At 49.1% G+C, this 24586-nt stretch overlaps 1 protein-coding gene across 1 annotated transcript; it reads left to right on the top strand.

Annotated features, from left to right (window-relative positions):
- Positions 1-283: 283 nt before the first annotated feature.
- Positions 284-22730, top strand: LOC145361563 (GATOR2 complex protein WDR24-like). Its single transcript, XM_080217393.1, has 6 exons — positions 284-1059; positions 11382-11506; positions 14430-14528; positions 17796-18133; positions 19014-19198; positions 21792-22730. The coding sequence occupies exons 1-6, from the start codon at positions 311-313 to the stop codon at positions 21958-21960; spliced, it is 1665 nt and encodes a 554-aa protein (XP_080073519.1). The 5' UTR covers positions 284-310; the 3' UTR covers positions 21961-22730.
- Positions 22731-24586: the final 1856 nt, after the last annotated feature.

Below are 24586 nucleotides of genomic sequence, written 5' to 3'. Positions count from 1 at the left end.
AAGTGTCACAAGTTGCCTTATATCTGCGTCCTGTTCTAGCTGTTCCTGTTCATCCGGACTCTCTGTCCTGTTCCAGCTGTTCCTGTTCATCCGGACTCTGGCCCACGTTTGGTGTTCTTGGCAAAGATTGTAATTTCACTCTGAAATCACTGGGGAGGAAGTTAGTGAGTGGGGAACTCTCTGTGTTACTGATGGTACCTTACAGTTGGTACAGTGTGTTCAAATACAGTCTCCAGAGCTTGTTGGGACAGTCCTCACTTCTTTACATCTCTCGTGTAGGGGTTGCCTGGTGACTGGAGGCCGCGACAAGATGGTGAAAGTGTGGGACCTGACTGGCTACAAGGCCAGGGAGATGTACTGCGTCCAGACCATCGCCTCGGTGGCACACGTGCTTTGGCGCCCGGACCGGAAGTACCACATTGCCACCTGCTCCATGATGGTTGACCACAACATCTACGTCTGGGACGTCCGCAGGCCCTACGTCCCCTTCGCCATGTTCGAGGAGCACAAGGACGTCACCACTGGCATCGCCTGGCGCAACGCCCACGACCCCCACTTCCTCCTCTCGGGGTCAAAGGACAGCACCCTCTACCACCACTTCTTCAAGGATGCCCAGCGGCCGGCCAGCCGGGCGGTCCCCGAGGGCCTTTGCTTCGGCCTGTTTGGCGACGTGGCGTTCGCCGTCAAAGAGGACCTGTGCTCGGCCGAGTCCCACCGCAAGTCCTTCGGCGCGGACCGCCGCTACCCCTTCTTCTTCATCCGCCGGCAGGACCCCGCCGAGCAGTTCACCAACGTGTCCAGCGCCCTCAACCTCTTCGAGACCCAGCCCGGCGCCGCCTCCATGGAGTGGTTCGCCGAGACGGCCAGGCGGTACTGCCTGAGCGGGGGGCTGCTGGCCGAGCTGTGTGACCGCAACGCCAACGTGGCCCGGGAGCTGAAACGCTACCAGGTGGCACAGATCTGGAGGATGCTGAAGATCATTTACGCGGGGGCGTGTGCTGCAGGGGCGACGGGCAACATGGTGCCGGGCGCTGGCAAGGCGGGGCACCCCCTCAGCAGGTACAGTGTCCCCCCCCCCCCCCCCCCCCCCAGGGAATCCTCAGACGTGGGTTATTACACTCAACGTACAGACAACACATCAAAACTGACACACACACAATTGTCTCTTTAATATTCATACAGGGGGGTGTGGGCATCCCTCACTCTCCTTCAGCTGGGGGCAGCTGAGACTCAATCAGATATTGGTACCAACGACACGATGGGGGGGGGAAAGGGATGAGATCCTGAAATGTGAATATAGAGAGTGAGGCAGAAGGCCAACGCGCAGGACCTCGAAGGTGGCAATTTCAGGAATATTACTGGTACCACGTGCTGGTGAGAGTAGGAATAGGAGGATTAGACAGATGAATGCCTGGGCTTGAGAGCTGGTGCAGGGGGCAGGGATTTAGATTTTTGGATCATTGGGATCTTTCCTGGTGAAGGGTGACCTGTTCAAGACGGACGGGTTACATTTGAACTGGAGGGGGACTAACATCCTGGTGGGAGATTTGCTAGAGCCATTCGGGAGGGTTTAAACTAGTTTGGCGGGGTGGGGGGTGGGATCCAAAGCAGTAGGGACCAGCCTGCAGGTGCAGCAGGTGGTCAGGAAGGTGAATGGGATGCTGGCCTTCATAGCGAGGGGGATTGAATATAAAAGTAGGGAGGTCTTGCTGCAGCTGTATAGGGCATTGGTGAGGCCGCAGCTGGAGTACTGTGTGCAGTTTTGGGCGCCGTACTTACGCAAGGATATTTGGGCCTTGGAGGGAGTGCAGAGGAGGTTTACTAGGCTGATGCCGGAGTTGAGGGGGTTGAGCTATGAGGAGAGGCTGAATAAACTAGGCTTGTACTCATTAGAGTTTAGAAGAATGAGGGGAGATCCCATTGAGATATATAAGATGAATGGGATGGATAGGATAGAGGTGGAGAGAATCTTCCCGCTCAGAAAGGGTAGAAGGACTAGGGGGCACAGCCTCAAGATAAAGGGGGGGCGGTTTAGAACGGAGTTGAGGAGGAACTTCTTCACTCAAAGGGTGGTGAATCTCTGGAATTCTCTGCCCGTTGAAGTGGTGGAGGCTGCCTCGCTAAATATTTTTAAGACGTGGGTTGATGGGTTTTTGATAAGCGAGGGGATTAAGGGTTATGGGGAGAGGGCGGGAATGTGGAACTGAGCCACGACAGATCAGCCATGATATTATTGAATGGCGGGGCAGGCTCGAAGGGCTAGATGGCCTACTCCTGCTGCTATTTCTTATGAAACAGAAGAGAAGTTTGAGGACAGCACAGAAGTTAAAGAGAGCACATTAATTAGTAAAGGCAGTGTCAGTAATCCTAGTACCAGACAGATCAGACAGAAGCAAGACTGAGAGCAAGGGAAGTCCAGATTAAACTGCATTTATTTCAATGCGAGAGGCCTGACGGGCAAGGCAGATGAACTCAGGGCATGGATGGGCACGTGGGACTGGGATATTATAGCAATTACTGAAACACGGCTAAGGGAGCGACAGGACAAACAGCTCAATGTTCCAGGGTACAGATGCTATAGGAAAGATAGAACAGGAGGTTAGAGAGGAGGGGGAGTTGCACTTTTGATTTGGGAGAACATCACGGCCGTACTGAGAGGGGATATATCCGAGGGTTCGCCCACTGAGTCTATATGGGTAGAACTGAGAAATAAGAAGGGGGAAATCACTTTGATAGGGTTGTACTACAGGCCCCCAAATAGTCAGCGGGAAATCGAGGAGCAAATATGTAAGGAGATTACAGATAGCTCTAAGAAAAATAGCGTGGTAACAGTGGGAGATTTTAATTTTCCCAACATTGACTGGGACGACCATAGGATTAGAGGGTTGGGATGGAGAGAAATTTGTTGATTGTATTCAGGAGGAATTTCTCATTCAGTCTGTAGATGGTTCAGGGTAAATACATTCCTCTGAGAGTGAAGGGCAAGGCTGGCAGAAGTCGGGAACCCTGGATGACCCGTGATATTGAGGCCGAGGTCAAGAAGAAGAAAGAGAAACATGATGTGCATAGGCAGCTGGGATCAAGTGAATCTCTTGAAGAATTTAGGAGGTGTAGGAATAGAATTAAGAGAGAAATCAGGAGGGCAAAAAGGGACACAAAATTGTTTTGGCAGATAAGGCAAAGGAGAATCCAAAAAGCTTCTCCAAATACATAAAGGGCAAAAAAGTGACAAGGGAGAGAGTAGAGCCTCTTAAGGATCAACAAGGTAATCTATGTGCAGATCTACAAGAGATGGGTGAGATCCAAAATGAATATTTCTCATCAGTATTTACTGTTGAAAAAAGCATGGATGTTAGGGAACTTGGGGAATTAAATATTGACATCTTAAGAAGTGTACATATTACAGAGAAGGAGATGTTGGAAGACTTAAAGCACATCAAGGTAGATAAATCCCCGGGATCTGATGAGATATATCCCAGGATGTTGTGGGAGGCTAGGGAGGAAATTGCGGGTCCCCTAGCTGAGATATTTGAATCATTGATAGTCACGGGTGAGGTTCCTGAAGATTGGAGAGTGGCAAATGTTGTGCCTTTGTTTAAAAAGGGCTGCAGGGAAAAGCCTGGGAACTACAGGCCAGTGAACCTCACATCTGTGGTGGGTAAATTGTTGGAAGGTATTCTGAGAGACAGGATCTACAGGCATTTAGAGACACAAGGACTGATTAGGGACAGTCAGTATGGCTTTGTGAGTGGAAAATCATGTCTCACAAATTTGATTGAGTTTTTTGAAGGGGTAACCAAGAAGGTAGATGAGGGCAGTGCAGTTGATGTTGTCTACATGGACTTTAGCAAGGCCTTTGATAAGGTACCACATGGTAGGCTGTGGCGTAAGGTTAAATCTCACAGGATCCAGGGTGAGGTATCTAAATGGATACAAAATTGGCGTGATGAAAGAAGCCAGAGGGTGGTTGTAGAGAGTGTTTTTCAAATTGGGGGCCTGTGACCAGCGGTGTGCCTCAGGGATCAGTGCTGGGCCCACTGTTATTTGTCATTTATATTAATGATTTGGATGAGAGACATGGTTAGTAAGTTTGCAGATGACACCAAGATTGGTGGCATAGTGGACAGTGAGGAAAGTTATCTCCAATTGCAAAGGGATCTTGATCAATTGGGCCAGTGGGCTGACGAATGGCAGATGGTGTTTAATTTAGATAAATATGAGGTGATGCATTTGGGTAGATTGATCCAGGGCAGGATTTACTCAGTTAATGGTAGGGCATTGGGGACAGTTACAGAACAAAGAGATCTAGGGGTACATGTTCATTGCTCCTTGAAAGTGGAGTCACAGGTGGACAGAGTGGTGAAGAAGGCATTCATCATGCTGGTTTCATTGGTCAGAACATTGAATACAGAAGTTGGGACGTCTTGTTGAAGTTGTACAAGACATTGGTAAGGCCACACTTGGAATACTGTGTGCAATCTGGTCACTCTATTATAGAAAGGATATTATTAAACTAGAAAGAGTGCAGAAAAGATTTACTAGGATGCTACCGGGACTTGATGGATTGAGTTATAAGGAGAGGCTGAATAGACTGGGACTTTTTTCCCTGGAGCGTAGGAGGCTGAAGGGTGACCTTATAGAGGTCTATAAAATAATTAGGGGCACGGATCAGCGAGATAGTCAATATCTTTTCCCAAAGGTCTAAAACTAGAGGGCACAGGTTTAAGGTGAGAGGGGAGAGATACAGAAGTGTCCAGAGGGGCAATTTTTTTCACACAGAGGGTGGTGAGTGTCTGGAACAAGTTGCCAGTGGCAGTAGTAGAGATGGTACAATTTTATCTTTTAAAAAACATTTAGTTACATGGGTACAATAGGTGTAGAGGGATATGGGTCAAATGTGGGCAATTGGGATTAGCTTCGGGGCTTTAAAAAAATAATAAGGGCAGCATGGACAAGTTGGGCTGAAGGGCCTGTTTCCATGCTGTAAACCTCTGTGACATTGCTGTGTCTCTGGAGTCACATATAGGCCAGACCAGGTAAGGGCATTAGTGACCCAGATAGGTTTTTCAGACAATATTTTCATAGTCATCATTCCAGATGTTTATTGAATTCAAATTTCACCATCTGCCACGGATTCAAACCCAGGTCCCCAGAACATACCCTGAATCTCTGGGTTACATGCATTGGACCTTCCAAAATACATTACCCCACACTGGTCGGGATTAAACTCTATCTGCCTTTTCTCTGCCCAAGTCTCCGAGCGGTCTATGTTTATTGTGAGATTTCTCTTGTTATGAGTGTGAAGGATGTGGTGGAGTCTTCAGTGATGTGTGTGGGTTTTGTGTACCCACTGAGGGTTGATGGATCGTCCAGGTCTCTGAAGGTTTGATGTGATGGCGTGAGAGACTCTGTGATGAGAACATGGTACAGAGGGTTGTCGTTCCACCCCCCCTGGTAAAATTAATATTCAAATGTTGATTGTTGTAGGAAGCTAAGGAGCTCTGTGCTATCATTTACTGAAAGTGTTGTTAGTTTCAAAGCCCCGAGTTTAGGTTGAAGACTCACTGTTTGTCCAAACTCCTCCATGAAGGTGTTCGCTTTGATTGGTGATGACGGAGATCCCATCACAGCACCATTGATTTGTTTGAATTGGATTCTCTCTGGAGCCAGAGTCACACAGTACAGAAGAGGCCCTTCGGCCCATCGAGTCTGCATTGACAAAACTACACTAAATCTACACCAATCCCGCTTTCCAGCATTTAGCCCATGGCCTTGAATGTTCTCACATTTCAAGTGCTCATCCACATACCTTTTAAAGGTTGTGAGGCTTCCTGCCTCCACTACCCTCCCCGACAGCACATTCCAGACTCCCACCACCCTCTGGGTGAAAAATCTTTTCCTCAAATCCCCTCTAAACCACCTTAAAATTATGCCCCCTCATTACTTCAACCAAGGGGAACACCCTGTCCACACCCCTCATAATCTTCTACACCTCAATCCTGTCCCCCCTCAGCCTTCTCTGCTGTAGAGAAAACAATCCAAGCCTATCCAGTCTCTCCCTTATCGCTCAAATGCTCCGTCCCAGGCAGCATCCTGGTGAATCTCCTCTGTACCCCCTATAGTGCAATCACATCCTTCCTATAGTGAGGTGAGCAGAACTGCACACACTACTCCAGCTGTGGCCTCACCAATGCTCTGTACAGCTCCAACATCACCTCCTCGCTCTTATACTCTATGAAGACAGGTGTCTCATTTGTCTTCTTAACTACCCTGTTAACCTGTCCTGCTGTCTTCAGGGATCTGTGGACAAATACCCTGAGATCAATCTGCTCCTCTGAGCTTCCCAGTGTCCTGCCATTCATTAAATATTCCCTTGCCTTGTTATTTCTTCCATCACTTTTCAGGGTTAAATTCCATCTGCCACTGCACTGTCTGTCTGACCAACCCATCTATATCTTCCTGCAACCTTCCTCCTCACTGTTAACCACTCTACCAATCTTCATGTCATCCACAAACTTACCTATCACCACGCTGCCCTCCCCAGCCCCCGCCCCGGACATCCACATACCCATCTATATCACTTCAAGTATAACAGACCTAACACTGATCCCTATGGTACCTCACTGGATACCAGCCTCCAGTCACACAAACAGCTTTCTTCCACCGCCCTCTGTCTCCTACCACTCAGTAAGAAGTCTCACAACACCAGGTTAACAACTCCAAGAAGATCACGCATACTGACACAGACATCAAGTCTTTAACCTGGCATTGTGAGACTTCTGTTTACCCCAGTCCAACGCTGGCATCTCCCCATCATTCCTATCACTCAGCCAGTTTTCGATCCATCTTCCCAAGTTAACCTGGATCCCAGGTGCTCTTACCGTCTTTGTAAGCCTCCCATGTGGAACCTTGTCAAAGGCTTTGCTGAAATCCATATAAACTACATCAACCGCACTACCCTCATCTACACACCCGATCACCTTCCCGAAAAATTCAATTAGATTTGCTAGGTGTAACCTCTCTCTCTGATAAAGCCATGCTGACTACCCCCTGATCAAACCTTGCCTCTCCTGAAAAGATCTTGAGTTTAGGAACATCAGTGGAAGTTTATAAATTTGACCAGGCATCACATTTCTGTCAGATTAGGAGAAGCCATCTTCCAAATGGAACCAAGAGAAATCACCGAATCCCTACAGTACAGAAGGCCATTCAGCCCATCGAGTCTGCAGCAAATCTCTGAAAGAGCATCCCACCCACCCAACCTATCCCCGTAACCCCGCACATTCCCCATGGCCGATCAACCTGACCCGCACATCTTTGGACTGTGGGAAGAAACCAGAGCACCCGGAGGAAACCCATGCAGACATGGGGAGAATGTGCAAAATCCACACAGCCAGTGATCCAAGCTGGGAATTGAACCCGGGTCCCTGGCGCTGTGAAGCTATGATGTGGAGATGCCGGCGTTGGACTGGGGTGGGCACAGTAAGAAGTCTCACAACACCAGGTTAAATTCCAACAGGTTTATTTGGTAGCACAAAGCACTTGTGGCTTTAACCTGGTGTTGTGAGACTTCTGACTGTGAAGCTGCAGTGCTAAGTTCTGGGATGGGGGCACTGGTGAACAGTGGCTCAATGTTGAAACTGACCAATGTGTCTGACCAGGGGGTCTGAGGTATCCATTACAGAGTGGCTATTCACTGCAGGGGTTTCCTGGAGAATTCCGGCTGCTTTGTGTGTTGGAGACTCTCCGGAGATCTGAAAGTAACATCCGCTTTCTTTCCCGGTAAATTACATTGGGCAGGAAGTAGTACAAAGAACAAAGAAAATTCCAGCACAGGAACAGGCCCTTCGGCCCTCCAAGCCTACAGTGACCATGCTGCCCGACTGAACTAAAACCCCCTACCCTTCCAGGGACCATATCCCTCTATTCCCATCCTATTCATGTATTTGTCAAGATGCTTCTTAAAACTCACTATCGTATCTGCTTCCACTACCTACCCCGGCAGCGAGTTCCAGGCACCCACCACCCTCTGTGTAAAAAACTTGCCTCGTACATCTCCTTTAAACCTTGCCCCTCGCACCTTAAACCTGTGCCCCCCTAGTAATTGACTCTTCCACCCTGGGAAAAAGCCCCACTCTGCCCGTGCCCCTCATAATCTTGTAGACTTCTATCAGGTCTCCCCCTCAACCTCCGTCGCTCCAGTGAGAACAAACCAAGTTTCTCCAACCTCTCCTCATGGCTAATGCCCTCCAGACCAGGGCAACATCCTCAGGAGCCACGGCAAAGTTTGGAGAGCCCAGGACCTTCTACCCCAGCATCCCGGGCCAATGTCTATCCCACACGCAGTATCAGTAATGCAAATTATCCGGTCATTAGAGTTTCGAAGAATAAGGGGAGATCTCATTGAGACGTATAAGATGATGAATGGGATGGATAGGATAGAGGTGGAGAGACTCTTCCCGCTCAGAAAGGATAGTAGGACTAGGGGGCACAGCCTCAAGATAAAGGGGGGGCGGTTTAGAACGGAGTTGAGGAGGAACTTCTTCACTCAAAGGGTGGTGAATCTCTGGAATTCTCTGCCCGTTGAAGTGGTGGAGGCTACCTCGCTAAATATTTTTAAGACGCGGGTTGATGGGTTTTTGATAAGACAGGGGATTAAGGGTTATGGGGAGAGGGCGGGAATGTGGAACTGAGCCACGACAGATCAGCCATGATCTTATTGAATGGCGGGGCAGGCTCGAAGGGCTAGATGGCCTACTCCTGCTCCTATTTCTTATGTTCTTATTTATCGTGGTGCTGTTGTGGGATCATGCTGTGCACAAATTGCTAGATTTCCTGCAATAAAACAGGGGCCGTAAAGGGTTTTGGGTATACCCAAGGTCACGAGAGGGGCGATGTAAATGCAATCTACATTCAGCAGACTGGATGGAATATTCTGCTTATTCTGAGCCACCAGTAGGAAGTCTCCCAACACCAGGTTAAAGTCCAACAGGTTTATTTGGTAGCAAAAAGCACAAGCTTTCTGAGCACTGCCCCTTCATCAGGTGAGTGGGAGTTGTGTTCACAAACAGGGCAGATACTCAATTTACAAAATAATGGCTGGAATGTGAGTCTTTACGGGTAATCAAGTCTTTACGGGTAATCAAGGTACAGACACTGTGAGTGGAGAGAGGGTTAAACACAGGTTAAAGAGATGTGTATTGTCTCCAGCCTGGACAGTTAGTGAGCTTTTGCAAGTCGTGGGGGTTACAGACAGTGTGAGATGAACCCAGGGTCCCGGTTGAGGCCGTCCTCGTGTGCGGAACTTGGTTATCGGTCTCTGCTCAGCGACTTGGAGCCTCTCTTCTGGGGTTAAGTCCAAGGGACAAATAATGTGTCCACCCCCATCCGAAAGGCAGTATTTTCAGATTCTTGTTGTAAACTGAGCAACGCTCCTCCCGGGCGTTTCTACAGCGACACAGCATCCGTTGCCATGGTGCCAGGTGAGCTAATGACACCCACCCCCTAATACCCCACGGAGCGCAGCGACCTGGATTGTGGGTGAAGGCTCCAGATTCGGAGCCAGTGTGTTACAACTCACAGACACGTCTCTCTCAGCAGCTGACAGGGTGAAGCTTACTCTGGGTCAGAAAGTTGCCTGTTCCAATTCTGAACACGGAGCTTAGAGAAGCTGAATTTAAAAAAAGGGGAAACTCTTTTGTTTAAACGCAGCGAGTTGTGATCTGGAAGGTGGAAGCAGATTCAACTGTAGGGAGATTAGATAAATACTAGAAGGGGAAAGGTTTGTGGGGCTGGAGTCTCGAAGCAGGGACAGACATGTTATATAATCCAGCGGGGTGTGGAGATACCGGCGTTGGACTGGGGTAAACACCAGTCTCACAACACCAATCCAGACAGGGCAGTGTTGAGAGAGTGCCATTGTCGGTGGTATTATTGCTAGACTATTAATCCAGAAACTCTGGGACCCAGGTTCGAAACCCGCCAGGGTGGGTGGTGGAATTTGAATTCAATAAAAACCAATCTGGAATTAAGAATCTACTGACAACCATGTCGGAAAAACCCATCTGGTTCCCTTTAGGGAGGGAAATCTGCCATCCTTACCCCAGTCTGGCCTACATGTGACTCCAGAGCCACAGCAATATGGTTGACTCTCAACTGCCCCCCTGAAATGGCCGAGTGAGACACTCAGTTCGAGGGCGGTTAGGGATGGCCTGTAGATACTGGCCCAGCCAGCCGTGCCCATGTCCCATGGGGTAAAAAAGATCCTTTGGATAAAATGGTCCCATCTGCTTGTTCTGATGGTTGATGTGGATCCCGCAGCCACAGTTGAAGAGCGGGCAACTCCCCTAATGTCCTGGCCAACATTCCTCCCTCAACCAGAACAATCTGATTTAATGTGAACAAAGAGGAGCCTGAGCCAGTTTGGCTGGGGTTTGGACAATGAACTCATACCCACTGATTTCATTTATTATTATCACATTACTAACATACGGTGAAAAGTATTGTTTCTCGTGCGCTGTACATTCAAAGCATACCGTTCATAGAGAAGGAAAGGAGAGTGTGCAGAATGTAGTGTTACAGTCATAGCGAGGGTGTAGAGAAAGATCAACTTAATGTGAGCTGGGTCCATTCGAAAGTCTGACAGCAGCAGGGAAGAAGCTGTTCTTGAGTCGGTCGGTACGGGACCTCAGACTTTTGTATCTTTTTCCCAACGGAAGAAGGTGGAAGAGAGAATGTCCGGGCTGTGTGGGGCCCTTAATTACGCGGGCTGCTTTTCCCGAGGCAGCGGGAAGTGTAGACAGAGTCAGTGGATGGGAGGCTGGTTTGCGTGATGGACTGGGCTTTGTTTGTGATACTTTGTACTTCCTTGCGGTCTTGGGCAGAGCAGGAGCCCATACCAAGCTGCGATATAACCAGAAAGGATGCTTTCTATGGGGCATCTGTCAGAGTTGGTGAGAATTTAGCGGACATGCCAAATTTCTTTAGTCTTCTGAAAAAGTAGAGGCGTTGGTGGGGCTTTCTTAACTATAGTGTCGGCATGGATGGACGAGGACAGGTTGTTGGTGGTTTGGACACCTAAAAACTTGACCATTTCTACTTCATCCCTGTTGATGTAGACAGGGGGATGTTCTTCTTTACGCCTCCTGAAGTCGATGACAATCTCCTTCATTTTGTTGACATTGAGGGAGAGATTATTGTTGCTGCACCAGTTCACCAGATTCTCTATCTCATTCCTATACTCTGTCTTGTCATTGTTTGAGATCTGACCCACTGCATTGACCCAGTCCCTGTTGAACTGTTGCTCTGGTTGGTGAAGGATTCTCTTGATCTTTTCTCTTCTCTTCCCCTCTTTCCTCCACCACCCCAATCCAACCCCATAGCTTTACTTTGAAAGATGGAACGCCAGCATTGGGAGGTGAAGTTAAACTGGAGCGAGCCCGGATGGAGAACCGACAGGACAGCCTACCCCTGGACTCAACAGTCACCTTACTGCAGACCAATGAAGGTACCTTCCAAAATCCACAAACAGGACCCAGCACCCTGCCCCTCGGAACTCATTTCTTCCTGTCTCAACTCCATCCTCTCTCCCTTTATCCACTCCCTTCCCACCTACATTCCACGGATGCCCTACATCACTGAAACCATTTCCAGTTTCCTGGCCCTTACCGCTCCTCTTCACTGTGCATGCCCAATCCCTCTACACCCCCCCTCCCCCATCAGGAGGGCCTGTGGACCCTCCCCCACTTCCCCCTCCCCCACTAGGAGGGCCTGTGGACCCTCCCCCACCAGGAGGGCCTGTGGACCCTCCCCCACTTCCCCCCCCACTTCCCCCTCCCCCACCAGGAGGGCCTGTGGACCCTCCCCCACTTCCCCCCCCACTTCCCCCACCCCCACCAGGAGGGCCTGTGGACCCTCCCCCACTTCCCCCCCCACTTCCCCCTCCCCCACCAGGAGGGCCTGTGGACCCTCCCCCACTTCCCCCCCCACTTCCCCCTCCCCCACCAGGAAGGCCTGGGGCCCCTCCCCCACTTCCCCTCCCCCACTTCCCCCACCCCCACCAGGAGGGCCTGTGGCCCCTCCCCCACTTCCCCCTCCCCCACCAGGAGGGCCTGTGGACTCTCCATTACTTCCTGGAACAGAGACCCGAACAATCCCCATCCACACCTCTCTCCTCCGAGTGGCTGAACTTGTTCACCCTCTCAACATTCCTCCTTTAACTTGTCTCAATCCTGCAAATAAAAGCTCTGCCCCTGGTACAGACCTGGGTCCCAGTTATATCTGTATTCATAGAGGCCCTTCAGCCCATCGAATCTGCACTGACACATGAAATGCCCTGACCTGCCCACCTAATCCCAGTTGCCAGCACTTGGCCCATTGCCCTGAATGTTACGGTGGGCCAAGTACTCACCCAGGTACTTCTTAAAGGATGTGAGGCATCCCCCCTCCCCCACCCTCCCAGGCAGCGCATTCCAGACCCTCACCACCCTCTGGGTAAAAAAGGTTTTCCTCAAATCCCCCAAACCTCCCTTTTAACTCGTGTCCCCTTATTACTGACCCTTTAACTAAGGGGAACAGCTGCTCCCTGTCCCTGTCCCTCATAATCTTGTACTCCTCGATCAGGTCACCCCCTCAGCCTTCTCTGCTCCAGAGAAAACAACCCAATCCTATCCAACCTCTCTTTACAACTTTAATATTCCATCCCAGGCAGTGTCCTGGTGAATCTCCCCTGCAGGGTCGGCACAGTGTCAGGGACACGGGTTCGATTCCTGATCTGCGTCACTGTCTGTGTGGAGCCTGTATGTTCTCCCCGTGTCTGCGTGGGTTTCCTCCGGGTGTTCCGGTTTCCACCACAGTTCAAAGATGTGCAGGTCAGGCCTGTTTTAAGGCAAACCAAATAAACCAACTCAAATTAACTCAGGGATAAAGTGAAAAGGGGCAGCTCCCCAAAAAGAAGGGGGAACAGGCCGAACAGAACAGAAGCACAAAGGAAACTTAAAACATATGTGCTGGTTAGGGTGGATTGGCCATGCTATATTACCCCTTAGTGTCCAAAGATGTGCGGGTTAGGGGGATTGGTCATGCTAAATTGTCCCTTAGTGTGTAAAGATGTGCAGGTTAGGGGGATTGGCCATGCTAAATTGTCCCTTAGTGTGTAAAGATGTGCGGGTTAGGGGGATTGGTCATGCTAAATTGTCCCTTAGTGTGTAAAGGTGTGCAGGTTAGGGGGATTGGCCATGCTAAATTGTCCCTTAGTGTGTAAAGATGTGCAGGTTAGGGGGATTGGCCATGCTAAATTGTCCCTTAGTGTGTAAAGATGTGCGGGTTAGGGGGATTGGTCATGCTAAATTGCCCCTTAGTGTCCAAAGATGTGCGGGTTAGGGGGATTGGTCATGCTAAATTGTCCCTTAGTGTGTAAAGATGTGCGGGTTAGGGGGATTGGTCATGCTAAATTGCCCCTTAGTGTCTAAAGATGTGCGGGTTAGGGGGATTAGCCATGCTAAATTGCCCCTTAGTGTCTAAAGATGTGCGGGTTAGGGGGATTAGCCATGCTAAGTGCACTGGATTACAGGGATGGGGAGGGGGAGCGGTGGACTGTGTAAGATGCTGTGTCAGAGAGTCAGTACAGACTCGATGGGCCAAGTGGCCTCCTTCTGCACTTTAAGGATTCTATGATTTATGATCAGTCCTACACTTCTCTTTCCCAGTGTTGTAAAATTCCCTCCCAGTATATGAGCTCTGTGGTGGACATCCCTGTCAGGGCCAGTGTTTGTTGGCCATTCCGACATGCCCTTGGTGCTGCTGTTAGTGTGATGAAGGTGTTCCTACAATGCTTGGAGGAAGAGAGTTCCAGGATTTTCACCCAGCAATAGGGATGGAACGGTGGTACGGGAGAGGCCGGGGGTTTAGAAGGTGCTGTCTAATCAGCCTTGGGGAGTTGCATCTTGTAGCCGGTACACTTGGTGTGTCAGTCTCAGAGGGAGTGAATGATTAAGGTAATGGTGGGGGGGGGCTGATTAAAGAAGGCTGGGTGGTGAGGTTGGAGCTACTCTCTCTAATCTGTTCACAGAATACCTACCGTGTGGAAGGAGGCCATTCAGCCCATCGAGTCTGCACTGACAACAGCACCACCCAGACCCTATCCCTACAACCCCATATATTTACCCTAGCTAATCCATCTGACACCAAGGGGCAATTTATCATGGCCAATCCACCCTAACCTGCACATCTTTAGTGTGTGGGAGGAAACCCACGCAGACACGGGGAGAATGTGCAAACTCCACACAGACAGTGATCCAAGCTGGGAATCGAACCCAGGACCCTGGCGCCGTGAGGCAGCAGTGCTAACCACCGTGCCACCATTGAATGCTTGTAATATATTATAGAGGATTGTTTATCCCAGTAACCCCAGTGTTTCCGCACCCTGACAGAGAATGAGGAGACAGAGGGCAGCGACGCTCCAGCAGATTATCTGTTTTGTGAAGGTGATGAAGACGATTTCTTCATCGTAGACCATGAGAATGCTCCAGGTGAGTGTGAGAGTCCGTTCCTCCTGCTTTAGAACTCTCCGGAAAGATCGAAGGTCATTGCCCTAGAAAAACAAAAAGGTTGACTCGTAGAGGAGGAGTTTACCCAGGTCAAGGGGTGGGTCAAAGACAGAGAGACGGAGAGAGACCACAACCCGAGGTCACAAATATAAGATAGTCACTAATAACTCCAAGGGAGTGACGAGAGAGTGGAACTTATCACCACAGAGATCAGTTGAAGTGAAGCATTGATGCATTTAATTGATTTGATTTGATTCATTATTGTCACGTGTTTTAGTAGACAGTGAAAAGTACACAAAACATACCGTTCATAGAGAAGGAAAGGAGAGGGTGCAGAATGTAGAGTTACAGTCATAGTTAGGGTGTAGAGAAAGATCAACTTAATGCGAGGTAGATCCATTCAAAAGTCTGACAGCAGCAGGGAAGAAGCTGTTCTTGAGTCAGTTGGTACGTGACCTCAGACTTTTGTATCTTTTTCCCGACGGAAGAAGGTGGAAGAGAGAATGTCCGGGATGCGTGGGGTCCTTAATTATACTGGCTGCTTTTCTGAAGCAGCGGGAAGTGTAGACGGAGTCAGTGGGTGGGAGGCTGGTTTGCGTGCTGGATTGGGCTACATTCATGACCTTTTAGAACATAGAACATAGAAAAAATTACAGCACAAACAGGCCCTTCAGCCCACAAGTTGCACCAAACATGTCCCTGCCTACTCGGCTTACCTGTAATCCTCTATCTTATTAAATCCCATGTACTTATCCAAAAGCCTCTTAAAAGACCCTATTGAATCGCCACCACCACCACCGACGGCAGCAGATTCCACTCACCCACCACCCTCTGAGTAAAAAACTTACCCCTGACATCTCCTCTGTACCTGCTCCCCAGCACCTTAAACCTGTGTCCTCTCATAGCGACCATTTCAGCCCTGGGGAAAAGCCTCCGAGAATCCACCCTATCTATTCCTCTCAACATTTTATAAACCTCTATCAGGTCACCTCTCAACCTTCGTCTCTCCAGGGAGAAAAGACCGAGCTCCCTCAACCTATCCTCATAAGGCATGCCTCCCAATCCAGGCAACATCCTTGTAAATCTCCTCTGCACCCTCTCAATAGCTACCACATCCTTCCTGTAGTGAGGTGACCAGAACTGCGCACAGTACTCCAAATGGGGTCTGACAAGGGTCCTACATAGCTGCAGCATTATCTCCCGACTCCTAAACTCAATCCCTCGATTAATGAAGGCCAGTACACCATACGCCTTCTTGACCACACCCTCTAACTGTGAAGCCGATTTGAACATCCTTTTGTAGTTCCCTGTGGTCTTGGGAAGAACAGGAGCCCATACCAAGCTGTGATACAACCAGAAAGAATCCTTCAAAGACTTTTATGTTTATTTATTAGTGTCACAAGTAGGCTTACATTAACACTGCAAGGAAGTTACTGTGAAAATCCCCTAGTCACCACGCTCTGGTGCCTGTTCGGGTACGCTGAGGGAGAATTTAGCACGGCCAGAGTACCCTAACCAGCATATCTTTCAGACGGTGGGAGGAAACCGGAGCACCCAGAGGAAACCCACACAGACACGAGGAGAACATGCAGACTCCACAGAAACAATGACCCAAGCCAGGAATCGAACCCAGGTTCCTGGCGCTGTGAGGCAGCAGTGCTAACCAGTGTGCCACCCATAGAAATTAGGTAAAGTGCAGGAGGGAGAAAGGAACAGAACTTTATGTCAATAGAGTTTGATAAAGTATGATGGGTGGAAACAGCACGGAATACTGTTCCAATGGGGGGTCATCCAGACTCAAAATGTTGGCTCTATTCTCTCTCCACATTTGCTATCAGACCCTGCTGAGATTTTCCTACTTTTTTTTGTTCTGTTTTGTACCAGCATGGAGCAGTTGAGCATAAGAAATAGGAGCAGGAGTCGGCCATCTAGCCCCTCGAGCCTGCCCCGCCATTCAATAAGATCATGGCTGATCTGAAGTGGATCAGTTCCACTTTCCCGCCCTCTCCCCATAACCCTTAATTCCCTTGTCTATCAGAAACCTATCTACCCGTGTCTTAAATATATTTAGCGAGGTAGCCTCCACCACTTCAACGGGCAGAGAATTGTGCTGTCCACTCTATGTTGATCCTGTGTTATATATCAGATTGACATGAGAGGGGACTATGATTTGTCTCTGGAGTGGGAAAGGCAGGTGTCAGGTCGATAGCAGTCTATAGCACCAGCCTTTTGCTTTCTCTCTAAGACTGAGCAAGAGAAGGTATCACCAGCTACTGTAAGATGCCAGCATTCCTGTATTGACTTGGAGAGCATGGCAGACAGGCCTTCCAGCTGCTTGGAGAAACCCATCAGCTCAGCCTGATACTGATACTAGTGGGGCCTTTGCTGTTCTGCCGGGTGTTCTGAAGCTCATTAAGACCCATTGTGTTTAGCTGACACTCGGTCACTGTGACTCAGAGTCCTGACAGGCAGTGTCTGAGTGACTGAGATACAGGGGAGGCCTGCACACTCCTGTGTGCAGTTTTAGTCTCTTTATCTGAGGAAGGATGTTCTAGAGGGAGAGCTGCAAAGGCTGACTCCTGGGATGGCAAGACTGATGAGAGATTGTGAGGATTGTATTCGCTGGGGTTCAGAAGAGTCAGAGGGGATCTCACAGAAACCTATAAAATTCTAACAGGACCAGACAGGGGAGATGCAGGGAGGATGTTCCTGATGGTGGGGGGAGTCCAGAACCAGGGGTCACAGTCTGAGGATTCAGGGTGGACCATTTAGGGCAGAGATGAGGAGACATTTCTTCACCCAAAGAGTGGTGAGCCTGTGGGATTCATTACCACAGGAAGTAGTTGATGCCAAAACGTTTTTAAGAGGCAGTTAGATATAGCACTTGGGGTGAGGGGGATCAGAGGATATGGGGGGGCGGGGGGAGATCAGGCTGTTGAGTTGGATGACTGGCCAAGATTATAATCATGGTCCAAAGATGTGCGGGTTAGGTTGATTGGCCATGCTAAAATTGCCCCTTAGTGTCCAGGGATGTGTAGGTTACAGGGATTAGTGGGTAAAATATGTAGGGATATGGGGGTAGGGCCTGGGTGGGATTGTGTTCGGTGCAGACTCGATGGGCTGAAGGGCCTCTTTCTGCACTGTAGGGTTCTATGATTCTATAATGAATGGCGGAGCAGGTTTGAAGGGCTGAATGGCCTCCTCCTGTCCCCACGGGATTAACTGAAGTTGCTGCTTCCCTTTCTCCAGGAGAGGACAATGAGTTCATTCTTCCGCAGGAGGGCTTCCCGCTGCGTCACGAGATCCTGGACCACCCCACCACCCTCGACCACTTCCAGGACAAGACGGACTCTCCCCACATCAGCGGCAACGAGGCAGACTCTGTCTCACTGACCCCGACCGAGGGCATCTCCCTGGTGTGGGTCTCACAACCACCCTTTGAGCATGGCTTTTCCACCGATTACTTCAACCCAATCGTCAGGGACATGATGTGTTTCTACGCTGAGCGAGGTGACGTGCAAATGGCCGTCTCGGTCCTAATCATCCTCGGAGACAGGATCAAGAAAGAGATTGATGATCAGACGCAGGTACGGCCCAACACCATCAGGGTGAGCAGACAGGTACGGCCCAACACCACCAGGGTGAGCAGACAGGTACGGCCCAACACCACCAGGGTGAGCGGAGTGGTGACTTGACTTTTCTACCCTGGGAAAGAGCATCTGACTATCCACTCTGTCCGTGTTGCTCATAAACTTGTAAACCTCTATCAGGTCACCCCCTCAACCTCCATCGCTCCAGTGAGAACAAACCAAGTTTATCCGACCTCTCCTCATAGTTAATACCCTCCAGACCAGGCAACATCCTGGTAAACATCTCCTATACCCTCTCCAAAGAATCCACACCCTTCTGGTAGTGTGGTGACCAGAATTCCAAATTAAACCTAAGGTTCTGTACAGCTGCAGCACGAGCTGCTAATTTCTATACTCAATGCCCTGACCGATGAAGGCGAGCATACCGTACGCCTTCTCAACTACCTTTTCCTCCCACAGTCCAAAGATGTGTACGTTTGGTGGATTAGCCGTGGTAAATGTGTGGGGTTACGGGTATAGGGTAGGGGGAGAGGGCGCAGATAAGATACTCTGTCAGAGAGTCAGTGCAGACTCAATGGGCTGAATGGCCTCCTTCTGCAGTGTAGGGATTCTATGATTCTACAAGGGAGTGGAGGGTAATGGGGGAAGGCAGGTAAGAAAGGGGAACTGAAACCACAATCAGACCAGCCGTTAATAAATGGCGGAGCAGGCTCGAGGGGCTGAATGGCCTACACCTGCTCCTATGTTCCTATAATTGAGTGATAGAACAGGTTTGCAGGGCTGAATGGCCTCGTTTTGTTTCTTGTGCCCAGTTTGTTTGTTGGGAGATATTTCCATTGGTGTGAATTGTAACTCCTGGTGTCTGTAAACCCGTTAGGAACACTGGTACACATCCTACATCGACCTCCTCCAGCGCTTCCGACTTTGGAACGTGGCCAATGAAGTTATCAAGCTGAGTACATGTCGATCCATCAACTGCCTGAACCAGGCCTCAACCACCCTGCACGTCAACTGTAACAACTGCAAACGGCCAATGAACACCCGAGGGTGGATGTGCGAGAGGCAAGTGGAATAGGGGAGCGGGAAGCCTGACGTTGTCAGCTTGTTGCATTGTGGGATTGGGAAGGGGCGGGGCCGTAAACATAGAAACATCAAAACTAGAAGCAGGAGGAGGCCATTCAGCCCCTCAAGCCTACTCCGCCATTCATTGTGATCATGGCTGATCATCGAATTCAATATCCTGATTCCCCCCTCCCATATCCCTCAATCCCTTTAGCCCCAAGAGCGATATCTAATTTCTGATTGAAATCCTACAATGTTTTGGGCTCAACTTTCTGTGGGAGTGAATTCCACACATTCACCACCCTCTGGGGGAAGAAATTTCTCCTCACCTCAGTTCTACCCCTTATCCTCAAACTCTGACCCCTAGTTCTGGACACCTCCACCATCAGGAACATTCTTTCTGAATCTACCCTGTCTAACCCTGTGTGAATTTTATAAGTTTCTATGAGATCCCCTCTCACTCTCCTAAACTCCAGTGAATATAATCCTCACCGACTCAGTCTCTCCTCATGTGACGGACCTGCCATCCCAATAATCAGCCTGGTAAACCTTCGCTGTGCTCTCTCTATAACAAGGACATCCTTCCTCAGATAAGGAGACCAAAACTGCACACAATACTCCAGGTATGGCCTCACCAATGCCTCATACAATTGCAGCAAAACATCCCTATCCTGATACTCAAATCCTCTCGCTATGAAGGCCAACATACCATTTCCCTTCTTTAGCACCTGCTGCACCTGCGCACTTACCTTCAGTGACTGATGCACGAGGACTCCAAGATCTCACTGAGTATCCACCTCTCTCAACTTACACCCATTCAACTAATAATCTGTCTTCCTATTATTGCTCCCAAAGTAGATAACCTCACATTTATCCACATTATACTGCATCTGCCATGCAGATACCCACACACTCAGCCTGTCCAAATCACACTGAAGCATCTCTGCATCCCCCTCACAGCTCACCCTCCCACCCAACTCTGTATCATCTGCAAATTTGGAGATAATACATTCAGTTCCCTCTTCCAAATCATTAATATATAATGTGAACAGTTGGAGTTCTAGCACAGATCCCTGCGGAACCCCATTAGTCACTGACTGCCAATCAGAAAAAGACCCATTTATGCCAACTCTTTGCTTCCTCTCTGCTAACCACCTTTCTATCCATCTCAACACATTCCCTGTAATCCCATGTGCTTTAACTTTACACTGTAGTCTGCTATGTGAGACCTTGTCGAAAGCCTTCTGAAAGTCTAAATAAACCATATCCACTGGTTCTCCTTGTGGACCAAGTTACACCCTCAAGAAATTCCAATAGATTCTTCAAGTATGATTTCCCTTTTGTAAATCCATACTGACTTTGTCTGATTATCCCACTGCCTTCCAAATGCCAAGTTATAAAATCCTTGATAACGAACTCTAACAACGTCCCCAGTACTGACATTAAGCTCAATGGTCTATAGTTCCCTGTTTTCTCTCCGCCTCCCTTTTTTGAATAGACTCATTTGGTACTTGGGTCAAGGACTTGGGAAACAGTACCCAAGAGTGAGATTACCCGAATGGGGAAGAAGTATTATTGAAAAAGTAGCGTTGGGTCATAGTGTGTCAGAGGTTTACAACATGGAAACAGGCCCTTCGACCCAACTTGTCCATGCTACCCAGTTTTTAACCACTAAGCTAATCCCAATTGCCTGCATTTGGCCCATATCCCTCTTTACCCATCTTGCCCATGTACCTGTCCAAATGCTTTTTAAAAGACAAAATTGTACCCACCTGTACTACTACCTCTGGCAGCTTGTTCCAGACTGTCACCACCCTGTGTGTGAAAAAATTGCCCCTGGACCCTTTTGTATCTCTCCCCTCTCACCTTAAACCTGTGCCCTCTGGTTTTAGACTCCCCTAGCTTTGGGAAAAGATATTGACTATCTAGCTGATCTGTGCCCCTCATTATTTTATAGACCTCTATAAGATCACCCCTCAGCCTCCTACACTCCAGAGAAAAATGTCCTTGTCTACGCAGCCTGTCCTTATAACCCAAACCATCAAGTCCCAGTAGCATCCTAGTAAATCTTTTCTGCACTCTTTCTAGTTTAATAAAATCCTTTCTATAATAGGGTGACCAGAACTATATACAGTATTCAGGGGTGTCTTGTGGTGCAGTGGGTTAGTGTCCCTACTACTGGGCTTAAGTGGGGCAGCACGATGGCACAGTGGTTAGCGCTGCTGCCTCACAGCACCAGGGACACAGGTTCGATTCCAGTCTTGGGTCACTGGCTGTGTGGAGTTTGCACATTCTCCCTGTATCTGCATGGGTTTCCTCCGGTTTCCTCCCACAGTCCAAAGATGTGTGGGTTAGGTTGATTGGCCGTGATAAATTGACCCTCGGGGGTCAGGGGGATTAGCAGGGTAAATATGTGGGGTTACAGGAACGTGGTCAGTGCAGATTTGATGGGCTGAATGGCCTCCTTCAGCACGGTAGAGATTCTATGATTCGTTCTATTCTATGGTAACAATATTAGGCAGGAGTCTGTGGGACTGGTAGCCTCCAGATATGAAATATTTGTTGCTTAATGATGTGTTCTGATTGTTGCTAGGTGTCGGCGTGGGGCCAGTACCTGTGCCATTTGCCATCACGCGGTGAAGGGGCTGTTTGTCTGGTGCCAGGGCTGCACTCACGGAGGACACCTCCAACACGTCATGGACTGGTTTCAGTTGCACAGCCAGTGCCCGACAGGATGTGGGCATCTCTGTGAATATACATAGCTGCCCTGCCAAACAACCAGAGAGCCTCCGGCCCATAACCCGGTGCTGGGCGAGGAAGAACGGACATTCGGAATGGAAGGAGTTCAGTTACACAGGGGCAGCAACTCCCCCAACCCCCAGCAAGATTTACTGTGAATGGAAAGAGGCTGGAGTGGGGTTTTACTGGGGCATCGAGCTGGTGGAATGAGACACAAAAACCTGGCAGCAGGCACTGTGAGCACACACAGTACGGATGGATTTCAGACAGTGTGCACCCAGGACACACAGGAAGAACTGTGGCTTTTAATGGTTACGGGGAGACAATAATTGCCATTTTCCTCCCCCCCTGCATCCCACCCCCAACCCTCACCATCGTCATTGCTACATAATCCAAGGATAGAATCCCTACTGTGCAGAAGGAGGCCATTTGGCCCATCACGTCTGCACCTATTCTCCAACAGAGATAGGCACCACAGGGTCTCACTGCTGCTTCGGGCAGGATTAGAGCAGAGAGGGGTCTCCCTCGATTGGGTAGTCACCTTGGCAGAAGCAGTCTCAACTTCCAGCACTTCAGCCTGGAAGGAAAGTGACCAAGTTCTCTAGTTTAGCTAGAGTGCATGTGTGGGATTGTATAGACTTGATGGGCTGAATGGGCTCCTTCTGCATTGTAGGGATTCTATAATTCCAGGCCAGTGGGTAAAGGCAAACTCAAGCTGCCCAGGGATAGTTTACTTCTGGTGAAGTAAAGATGGAGGAGGTTGTATTACAGCCATGGACAGGGTGTGAGGGGGAGGGGGGTGGGGGTGCGGTGGTAACAGTGAGATTAAAGAAAACCAAAGTTACTTTTGTGGTAAGGAGTGGTTTCAGTAGATTGCAAACACACTGCCTGGCTGGCTGGGGTTTTAGGGTTCGATTCCCGGCTCGGGTTACTGTCTGCGTGGAGTTTGCACATTCTCCTCGTATCTGCGTGGGTTTCCTCCGGGTGCTCCGGTTTCCTCCCACAGTCCAAAGATGTGCGGGTTAGGTTGATTGGCCGTGCTAAGAAATTGCCTCTTAGTGTCTAGGGATGCATTGGTTAGAGGGATTAGTGGGTATAATATGTAGGGATATGGGGGGGTAGGGCCCGGGTGGGATTGTGGTCGGTGCAGACTCGATGGGCCAAAGGGCCTCTTCCTGCACTGTAGGGTTCTATGATTGGTCTCTTTAGCCTGAGGTTGTGCCCTCTGGTTCTAGTTTTTCCCTATTAGTGGAAACGTCCTCTCCCTGTCCACTCTATCCAGGCCTCGCAGTATCCTGTAAGTTTCAATAAGATCCCCCCTCATCCTTCTAACCTCCAATGAATACAGACCCAGTGTAAAAGTAAATTACTGTGGATGCTGGAATCTGAAACCAAAAGAGAAAATGCTGGAAAATCTCAGTAGGTCTGGCAGCATCTGTAAGGAGAGAGGAAAGAGCTGATGTTTCAAGTCCAGATGACCCTTTGTCAAAGCTTCCAGCAGCTCTTCTCTCTCCTTACAGACCTGCATTTTCTCTTTTGAGTACAGGCCCAGAGTCCTCAACTGTTCCTCATACGAGTTCCTCAGACTCAGCCTGGAATGTTAAAGCCCTGGGAACACACAGTTTATCTGTGGCTAGAACAGGGAAGAGGAGGAGCACTCGAAGAAACAGCATTAATTTCCTTCCTCTTGCTGCAGTGGATCTTGTGTTGGGTCCACATTGCAGTGCTGCACTGATAGAGGGAATAAACGTCTCCGCTGGGAGAAAAGGCACAGAGTAAGCAGGCGAATTTGTCCTGGATTCTGTCAAACCTGTCGAATGTTGTTGGAGCCCCGTTCGTTCAGGCAAGTGGAGAATATTCCATCAGACTCTCGAGGTGTAGTTAGTGACAGGCGGGTTGGTGCGGTGAGTTACTCCACTCTAAATTTTATTAGATGTGTCGGTTTAGTGTCACAAGGAGGCTTACATTAACACTGCAACTAAGTTACTGTGAACATCCCCTGGTCGCCACACTCCTGTGCGGGTACACTGAGGGAGAATTTAGCACGGCTGATACACATCTTTCAGGGAGGAAACTGGAGCACCCAGAGGAAACCTATGTAGACACAGGGAGGATGTGCAGACTCCACACAGTGGCAGGAATCAAACCTGGGTCCCTGATGTTATCATGGACAAGAGCTGCCAGAACAAAAAAAACTGACCCAGACATCAGCAGATCAAAGCAGAAAAGTTGTGGGCAGCGGGGGGGATTCGGTTTAAGCTCAGGTTGGTTTTTTTTCCCTCATTATTTCCTCCGTTGCTTAGCAGAGCCTCTGCCTCCACTGGTACAATTCAGAGAATTAACAAATAACTCATTTGCTAAATTAACACAAACCTCACTGGCATTTGCGCTAAAGCCCAGAAGGAGAACCCAGCCATGGAAAGGTCTTTAATTCCTGTAATATTTTAATTAGTGCAGTGTTTTAATTTAAAAAGGGAGCTTGTAAACTCCAGGTGTTGGATTGTGGGTGTGGAATGGTGTTTTCTGCACCCTATTTACTATAATCATTATTTATTCAGGTTTGAACACAAACACACACATTTACTCACCTTGATTTTTCAGAGGAATGTCAATCCATTATCCAGAATCATTGAAGCTTACACTGGCACT

The sequence above is a fragment of the Carcharhinus amblyrhynchos genome, chromosome 35 (genome assembly GCF_965287045.1).
Source record: "Carcharhinus amblyrhynchos chromosome 35, sCarAmb.v2.hapA, whole genome shotgun sequence".
Classification (NCBI taxonomy): Eukaryota; Metazoa; Chordata; class Chondrichthyes; order Carcharhiniformes; family Carcharhinidae; genus Carcharhinus; species Carcharhinus amblyrhynchos.
The sequence above is the reverse complement of the archived record's forward strand: the minus strand, read 5'-3'. Positions and strand labels throughout refer to the sequence as shown.